This window comes from Arvicanthis niloticus, chromosome 6, assembly GCF_011762505.2.
Source record: "Arvicanthis niloticus isolate mArvNil1 chromosome 6, mArvNil1.pat.X, whole genome shotgun sequence".
NCBI lineage: Eukaryota > Metazoa > Chordata > Mammalia > Rodentia > Muridae > Arvicanthis > Arvicanthis niloticus.
In genome coordinates, this window is record NC_047663.1 from 73,815,685 (window position 1) to 73,825,666 (window position 9,982).

The 9,982-nt window shown below is 39.9% G+C and overlaps 1 protein-coding gene across 2 annotated transcripts in view; it reads left to right on the forward strand.

Annotated features, from left to right (window-relative positions):
* Positions 1-9,758, forward strand: part of Sgcd (sarcoglycan delta) — a 539,196-nt gene extending 529,438 nt beyond the window's left edge. For both annotated transcript variants that reach the window (XM_076936992.1, XM_034505672.2), the window contains exons 7-8: positions 114-237; positions 1,611-9,758. In XM_076936992.1, coding sequence (XP_076793107.1) covers positions 114-237; positions 1,611-1,784 — 298 coding nt within the window. In that variant the 3' untranslated portion in view covers positions 1,785-9,758. The remainder of the gene's footprint in view (positions 1-113; positions 238-1,610) is intronic.
* Positions 9,759-9,982: the final 224 nt, after the last annotated feature.

Consider the following 9,982-nt stretch of genomic DNA (forward strand, 5'->3'; position numbering starts at 1 on the left):
AGTACTAATTTCTTCACCTAATTTCTTCATAGCTTCTTCAATGCCCTGAGCTTCAGCTTCTTAAAATTCCTAAGCAGGGAATAAGATTTTTTAATCTGTGGCTTGTGTTTCAGGTTGGAGTCCCCAACCCGATCTCTAGTGATGGAAGCCCCTAAAGGAGTAGAAATAAATGCAGAAGCTGGCAATATGGAAGCCACCTGCAGAAGTGAGCTGAGACTGGAGTCCAAGGATGGAGAGGTAAGGAGTAGGAAGGACAGAAATCGGGAGTCCACTTATTCAAAGAACTACCTTCACCCTAGGCTGGTTAGCATTGAAATTAATATCAACACAAGGACCCCATAAGAGAGTTGAACATAATGATTATGAGTTAATCCATAATACATAAATGTTCTGATTAGTTATTTGTGAAGTGCTGGGATAACACTGTGTATGTATCACAAGCACAACATTATGTGACTATGAAAATGAACAGTATTTCCAAATTTTCTCTCTCCCATAGCCTTAAAATTAGATTTAGTTCACCTACATAGTTAAGTTGTATATCACACCCATGTGGCTGAAATGAACTTAATACACATGAAATTATTTTAGGTTGTGTACTTGGGGTCTCTTTAAGAATGGAGTATCAAGTCTAAGAGCTACCCTGAGTCAGAACGAGCCAGAAACTAACAGGTCCAAGTAGATGACCAAAGAGTAATGTGTTCTTGACATTCCTCACCCCAACAGACAAGTCGAGCTAAGTTCTCCTAGAGGCAGGAGTCTGATTTGGCTGCAGATTATGAAGAGACTCTTTTCAAGTGTTCACGGGTTAACTGTTTTATTTAAAGATAAAAATAAAGCGACACCTGACTTTTTAAGAAAAAACACTATTCCACCTTGCCTACCTACTTAGCGGGCATCTGGCTCACCCTGCATCTTGATAGCCACTCAGTGAATATTAAAAAAAAAAAGTTTGGTAGACATTTGCTTTTTCTGTTTTAAAAGAATTTGTCTGATGGAGCCTTCCATTATAACAACTGCCTCTTCAAATAGCCAGGAACTGCCAGCCACACTCATAAAAAACAGAAGCTACCTCATCTAGGCAGCTCACAGACACTCAGACTTGACCTCTGGAAGAAGCAGTTATCATCAAAAACCTAATGACATCTTTCACCACAGCTTATCATACATACATGGCATTTCTGAAAGTGTATTCTGTTGAATATCAGTGCCACCATTAGAAACAAGAAAGCAAGAAGAAGGCTCACTAACTTTTTAAATCATGGATAATGCTATATATTCTGCTGTCTTCTGGAAGCTTCATACTAGGCATGGACATGCAGTGTCCTGAAGTAATGAAAACTAATATTTCATTCGTACATTTACTTGACTTTATGACACTCTTCTTAGTCTACATATCACACTTTGAAAAATGCTGCTATTTAACATTGCTAGAATATAGCCTTGTGTGAGATTAGAGGCTGTCTTATCTCCACTGTCAACATGGCTCAGCACACAGTAGGTACTTACTTATCGAGGCTTAAATTTAATGGAATAGTCAGCTTTCTGAGTGTCATGAACTCAGATAGCAGCCCCCGACTGACTCTTTCTTTCCTATTCACTCTCTCTAGATTAAATTAGATGCTGCGAAAATCAAACTACCTAGACTGCCTCGTGGATCCTACACACCCACAGGAACGAGGCAGAAGGTCTTCGAGGTCTGCGTCTGTGCCAATGGGAGGTTATTCCTGTCCCAGGCAGGAACTGGTTCTACTTGTCAGATAAACACAAGTGTCTGCCTTTGAAAGACTATCCATAGTGGACAACTGTCGGCAGCATAAAGGCCCTTTTTGGCTTGAGACACTGGCTGCCAGCTATTTTTACTAGAACACAGAAAGCCTATCAAAGCCCTTTTGTGTGTGTGTGTGTGTGTGTGTGTGTGTGTGTGTGTGTGTGTGAGTGGGTTGTGTGTGAGTGAATATAAATATATATAAATATATATAAATAAATATATATATATATATCCTCTGTATAAAATGAGGTTTCAGTACAAAAGGAACCATGGGTGACCCTGTGACATCATCCACTGTCATTTTTTTGCCCCCTTCCCATCACTCACATGACAGAATATAAGCACTCATTCAGGCCCAGCATTCCCCAGGCAATTTCAAATCACACAGTGGATTGAACACCCACAAAATATCCATCGATGTGTTCAGGAAATCACCTAGCTTCTCTTGTAGAGTCATGAGAGGCAGTGATGGCGGGAATCTTCAGGTCACTCTCAAGTGCTGATATACTGGTCAAAAAGAAAACGGACCCATCTGTAATCTCAATACCAAGGAAGTTGTGGGAGATAGAGGACAGCCTGGGCTACAAAGCGAGTTTATGTTAAAAACATAGACATTTGGTTTCCCTTTCTTAGCTTCAGCCAATCTGGTTATGTTCTTCTCTTCAAGATAAGGATGAGGTAAAACCATAGAAATTAGAAAAAAAAAAAAAAAAAAAAAAAAAAAAAACCCTCAAAGAGGCCACCCTATCTTTGCAGACCAACATACTAGGAGTTGTGTGACTAAATGAATGGGGGTGGGTGGCACTGAATTCTGAAAGAACTTAAGCCACTCACCTAACTTCTATTATTTAACTTTCTTTAAACTTTTGTATTTGCCCATGGTCAATGAGTAAGAGCTTTGAAATCAGCATAGAAGAGGCGACCAGTTCCTCCTCTCTAAGGTAGAAACCACTCAATGGCAAAGAAGATGAACGAGACATCTCTTTTAAGGGAAAACTATCTCACAAGCTTTCAGGTTCCCCTTCCTGACTTTAGCCAACAGATGGACTCAAAATCATTAAATCAATCAGAATCCCAAAGATGAGCCCCAGATCCCAAGAGAAATAATTTTAAAATGAAAATCTAACTAAGAAAACCATAGGGAAGCTAGCTAATTCTCACAAGTTTCTTGAGATGAGTAAGCCATTTAGAGACAGGTCATTTTTTTCAAGGGCTTGCACAATCTCTCTTGCTTTGCTCTTGTATATTTTGGTCAGTGCTGGGCTATTCATATTCCTGAACTCACTGTTGCATTTTCTCTAGGAGTCACAAACCTAAGACTCTACATGCTGCCAGCGTTCCTAATGGCAAGTTAATATAAACAGGGTCATGTGTCTGCATCAGAATCACTGTGTCCCCTGGGCTCAGCAGCACCCACTCCCCATATATGAAAATAGCTCTCTAATTCCCGCCATCAGCTACCTCTTAGCACCCCACTTTCATTACCATGCCCCAGGGTCACCCTGGCCAGCTCTTGTGCTGGGACAGGGGATTATACCATCTCTGTTCAAAGAGGGGGAAATGTGCCTATGCCTTAAGCCAATGCACTCAGCAAGGAGAAGCACATCCTATTTATCTTGTTACCAGTGGTTTATTTTGGGTGGTTGGAGGGAAATGGTTTAGTCATGATTGGGATCTGAAGAACCCAGAATGGAGGTGTAACTGGCTTAGAACATCCTAGAAGCCAGTAGACAAGCAGCGACCCGACAATTTTTGAATGAAGTTGTATTTGTAGGCCTGAATGGCATTTGTTTTTTGTTTTTGTTTTTGTTTTTGTTCGCCACAAGGTTCTAATTTTTCTGACTTCACAAGATGAATGGTTTGTTACAGGAGACAAAAAGAAGTTTGCTATTTCTGATATGATACACAAGCATCAGTCTGAGGTTTGTACACATGGGATGTACTCCTCAGTTGCTTATTGTCACAAAAAAGGGACTTTCCTATCCTGATTCATGACTTGGACTTCTAGCTTCTAGACCAGGCCTGGCTCCCCTCACCCTCTCTGCATATCTTATGCAGAGGCACTGGGTGGGTCAATCTTAGGGCAAGATCATTAAAATTGCTGCATTTGCAGTATTGAACTCTAAAAGAGGATCCTGTGAGAGGCCTCAGGTTACTGGACACTGGTGTTACTAGTATCTTGTAGGCCCTTTCTGCCAGGATCTACATGTTTCACATACACGGGTATCATTTCAAGTTACAAAAAGCCCTTCTTAGCTATTGGAAATACATACTCCACATAATTCAAATAAACAATAACTCTGAAGTCCCTTGCGTTCATAAAGAAAACAGGGCTGTTTGAGGCAGGTGGAGGGGTGTTTTGTATAAACAGACAAACTGCCTTCACATCTCACACCTATCATCTATAGATAAGAAGAAATAACAAAGTTCCCTGAACCTCTTCTGATTTTATTTACCAATTGTGACATAAATATCATACTCCTGTTGAATTTTATGACAATTAAAAACTGTTGTGGTCACTCATGCAAAATTGAACCCTAGAGCAAGCAAGTAAATCAAGCACGATCTTAATTCACACACAAACATACAATAAAAATAATATAAATTGGGGATATAAATCAAGAATCTCTGGAGGAATACACAATACAAAATTGTGGTTAATTCTGTTTTTCAATTATATTAAAGGACCATAGGCCTTCGGGTAATAAACAGGCTCTCTGGCATGAGTAAGATTATGTATTTCAATTCAGACCAGAAACTGGTAAAATGCATCCTTAGTCAATGAACTTCGTGCACCTGCCCACCCAATACTCTCCAACAAAAACATCTGTCCATAGTCACAAAAGAAACTTTCACCAGAATTCTTGGGGTGGGGTTGGGGAATAATATAAACAGCATTTATATTAGTGTCTGCCAATCCCTATTTTTTAAAAAATGAGTCTTTCTGGTCTTTAAATATAGTATTTTCTAGACAATCACATCTCCGGGTTTATTAAGCAGCTGGTAGAATAACATGATTCAAATGAACTTTCAACTCCTAGAACGTCTGGTATGCTACTGGTAATGCTACTGTTCTTCAGAAACCATTTTACAAATGAAAATATTATCACCAGATATATTTATCACTTACTTCTGTTTGGCATGTCCATTCCATAAGTCATGAGAGTTCCATTGGGAGGGACTACTTCAAGATAGCAGATGTTTTGAAATGCTCCATGGTGACATCTGTCTAGATAGAAACTTGATGTGTGGCTCCATAATGGTTAAGTGACTAAGGGACAGCACCTACAGACTTGTATTTTAGCTTCCTTTGGGTATTCTCTCTCTAGATAAACATTATTGCGCATCTACAAACCATAGACCAAAGATTGCTTGAGGGTTGACACTATTGAAAGGATCAGTAAACTATGAACTGGTGACCAAGCCTGATTCCATGGCCAGCAACATTTACATGTCGCACATGAGCCATGACTCTCTATTCCCTCACAGTTGACTGCATGGCCACCAAGCCATTGTGATTATATAGCCCTTCATAAAATGCATTTGCTGACCCCTGAGCTACAGGTCGTTTATGGAATGTGTTACACATAGTGGGACAGAAAGCAGGTTTCTTCGGAACAGGGGGTAGCCTGTGTTTCCCTTGGGGGGTTGGGAATATGAAACTTGACTAAGTATTTGAAGAAGAAGGTTGTGACTAAGAGAGAAGGCAGATCAGAAAACTTGGGGTAACTGAGGAAATGGAATGAAATGAAGCTTGTGAACAAGCAAGATGTGCTCCCATCGCTGTCACTCTTTCCAGAGGAGCTTTGATAGGTGTTTCTCTGGTGAGCAATATTTGACCAGAAGTGAGCAGAGGAGAGTGATTTTGATTCACAGTCTAATCTTTGAGTCTATCTGCACCCAGGAATACTGCATCCTCCCATGTGCTAGAAAGACTTCCACATCTGGGTCCTCCAGAGAATAGTTTTGACCTCACTTACCTAAACCTCCAGTGTAGCCTGTATTCCTATAGCTCCACATTAGGGGCTATAGAAATATACGCTGAATAACAGGGAAGATGAAAAACAGCAACACCTTTATATATGTAGAAAAAGTAACTGCTGAGATCCTTTTCACAGAGCCATTTCTAGGACTGACCAGATGAATGGCAGTTTACTTTTTCTCTTAGGAATTTGGGTCTTTTCTTTGCTCCTTGGAGTTGAGGGAATACAAGAAAAAAAGAGGGGGTGGGGACATCTTCCATATGCACATACCTCTCTGCTTCTGTGCGGTAAGACAGATTCCTACTGTAGATCTGGCCCTTTTGCTGATAGTGGCTTTGTACTTAGTATGTTAACTCCGAATCATGATAAATGAAGCTGGGAGGATGTGTGTATTTACCTTGGAGAGGCAGGACACATTTCAATGAGAAGATCCACCAGTTTTGGTCCTTAATCTACATTGTGACAGGAAAGCCTTCTACCTTCCATATAAATGCATTGGAAGGATCAGGTTGGCAGAGCAATGAGGGTATCCTGGTTTTATTCATTATAAACAAAAGGTAGCATAACGCTTGGGCCAAAGTGTTGAACTGATCCATGTTCAGCACCTGATCCTTTTTTAAGGATCAATAAATTGAAAAAAAAAATCTTGTTTATGAAAATTGGAAACAAGACCAGATCTCCTTCCTGACACCACACACCTTAGGGAGTCTTAGGTACAAAGACAAGACGATAATCAGCTCCTTGAATGATACATTGACATGGCACACCCGTAGCAGGCGGGTGAGGGGACAGTTCTAATGAAAGAAACAACCTTAGGAAACAGGTCTTTCATCTCAAAGATAAAATGTCTCTCTTGCAGTCTTTCATCATTTTTTCCTTGGAGGAAGGCTTCCCCGGTTCCAACATTATTTTCATTAAAATAGTCTAAACTTACTGCATTGGAATGTCAGATGCATCTCTTCCTCTGTGGTAATCGGAATTTAAAATTATACAGTTGCCTCTGAATTTCTCATTCACAAAGCCAAACCACTGATAAGTGATAAAGCAGCCACCAGCCTGCTGCTCCAGCCAGCACAATGCACCATAGGCATTAGCACTTTCTAAAGCAATGTGATTGTAAGAGTCTTAAAAGCTTTCTTCATAATGGAGTCCTTGAAATTTGTCAAGGCAGGTCTGAATGGCAAAGGGAAAATAATTACTTGTAGGAGGTCCTCTTTCTGAAGAGCACAAGTGTAGAAGAAAATCCCTTGGTGACATCTATGCTCACAAAGGTTATTTGGTGCCTGCCCTCCCCCACCCTCTGTCTTGCTTTTGTGGAAATGGACAGAGTAAGAAATCAGTATCTTGTTTTGAAGAAGACAGAATGTCATGAGCCTTTGATGCAGTAGGAAGGGTTAAGTCACAACACAGGATTAATGATGCCATCAGACCCATCCATAAAGAGTTGAAAGTATATAGCAACAGCAGTACCAACGGCTACTTCTCAAGCCCAGCGACAGGCAGCATCAGGACATGCTTTGAGGTTACAATTGGAATAGACCAAAGGAACAGTTGCTGTAGGCAAGAAGCAGCTTTAAAGTCCCAACCCACCTGTCCTCCTAGGAAGCCAGAGTCCTCAGCCAAAAGCCTCACTCAGCGGAGCCATCCTCAGTGGGAAGTGTGTGGCTTTTGATTCCTCACTAAATATAACAAATTTAAAGCTGCCCTTGCTGAAAAAAACAGGAAAGGAAACATATGTTTAAGATTTAAAAAAAAAATACCAGAGTGTCTTCAAAGCTCATTTTTACTTTTTCGGCGCAGGAAGCAGAAGATAGGTTAGATTTCATAAAGTAAGAGACTCCAAACTAGACAGTTCATTTAGTTGAGTGATAAAACAATGGATTGTCTGAGGACAGGGAAATGACATTGGTCCATGGGGAAGACATCGGTGTTTAGTGTCTCTGTTAACATGACTTGTGAGACTCTAGGATCTTCAGGGCCATGAATTATTTGTTTTCAGAACAGGAGAAAAGCTATAAAATGTCACCACAAAAAGAGTCATGTCTTCAAAACTCATGCATAAAACAAGAGGTTGCCTGGGATCCACAGTCTACTCCAAAATGTGGAAAGAACTAGACTCTACTTTCCAATCATCAGAATTGTGTATAAATAGTCATTGAACTGTGCACTAGGTGCTGTGTTAAATGCTTTATGTGCATCCAATGAGGTCAGTACATTGGAGTTGAGCTCCCTACGAGGTTCTGATTCACACATGTGGAAATACCGGAATTTCAAGAAGCTAAGAAACATACTCTAATTCAACTAGCTATAAAATGACCAAGGCAGACTATGAGCCTCACTCCTAAGAAGGCACCAACACTTCAAGTTAGTTTTCAAGTTTGTGGGCAATGCTTTCCTAGGCTTTAGACTAGACCTTCTTGAACGAATGAGGCTACAGAATTTTTGCATCTCCATTTCCTGTAATTTCTTATCAAGGTTGCATACTATAGTAAAGTGTGGATATGTGGAGTGGAGACACAGAACAACTGAATAACAGAATCTAGAACAACAACAAAAGGGTTTGTTCTGGTTATGAGTCTTCTTAAGTCAGACTCCTGGCCCTTATGATTGGAAAATATATCAGTGTGAACCTCATATGTAAGAGAAAATTTGAATAGTCAGTAATGCATCTGTATGGAGGAACAATACTGTGCTCCATATATATCCTACACTGCCCTCCAAAAAAAAAATTAAATGTCTTATTTTATGTGAGCTTTTTGACCCTATTGGATTCTCCCTTTACTTCTGGTAAAAAATAAAATCATCAAATAAATCAGGGCTCAATCTCTATCACTGAGAAATACCTAAGACTCACTTAATCTTAAGCATTCAATACCACATGGAGCTAAACAAACCAGTCTGATGCTGTAATGGCTTAATCCCCACCCCTTGTCAACTACAACTAAAGGGCCATATCCTTCCCCAGGTGCAGAATTCTTCTTACTAGAACTTTTAGGCTATTACCACCAATTCTCATGAGTTGGAAATGAGGGTCATTCTACACCTTAACCAAGGCACCTTTTTTATGTTGGCATCCTGCCCTCAGCCCTGAAGCTATAAGCATCCCAGCCAGAAAGTAGGAAGTGAATACATCTACAGCTCACTGTAACTGGGTAGCTTTGGAACATTGGCCCTTCTAAACACAGAATTGGAGGCTGGTCCATAGGCGTTAATAGACAAGATCTTGTTTTGAAAACTTAACTCAGCCAAAGTTAACCTTAGAAACGGATTCACTAGAAATGTTAAAGAACCTCTGGTTGGGTTCGTCAGGGATTTCCCTTCCAATGGTGTCAGTTTCCAAATGGCAAACCATGTCTGTGTACCTTTAACGGGTCTCATGTAACCAACCTAACAGAGCCCTGAAGGAGATTGGAAATTATAGCAAAGTAATAGGAACTGATGGCATACTTACAATAGAGCAACACAAAAGCAATTTTCATCCAATATTTCCATGAGGAGTTTGGATAGATTTCTTAACTCTCTTAGTCTGCATTTTGCCCACAAAAATATACCAGATGTGGTCATGCTTTAGATAGGTGGTAGGACACCCCTCATGATGGATGCCCTTTGGAGAAAACACTCTGAAGTTCTTAACAAAAAAGATGAGTCATAAAAGATCAACTGTTTGGTGGTTATTAACTTTGAAAAAGGAACCCCATCTGGATGAATGAAGCAATGGAATTTTTCCTTTGTGTTATTTTTAGGTTTGGTTTGGTTTGGTTTTTTTTTCCCCCCTCTGGGTTTGGGTGTGAGATGAGAAGAGTGTTTTAGTTTTGTTTTAAATAACATCAATCCTTGCACACTCTATGCAAAACTTTTGTAAGCATTGCAATAATGCTATGAATTACAAGGAACTATTTTAACTTTATTACACTTTCTGTATAAAACAAATTTGTATTTAATATTATTTCATCTGCAGTCTTGTAAAATATATTAATAAAAAATAATGATTGGTAAGAAGGAAAGTACCCTTGTCCACTTCTTCAGGGAGCTCCTCTCTTACAGCAAAGAAAAGTCCACATTAATTTCTCTTCCACATCTCTCTGATCAATGGTCTAATATGTTGGCTGAGACATTTTGGCTCTTAGGAAGAGACTCGCATGAACTGCCTCATGGAAAGAGAGGTTAATTTAAGGTAAGCATGGCCTTCAGTGTGAGAGTCACATAATTTGGAAGAGGCCAAGGGAAA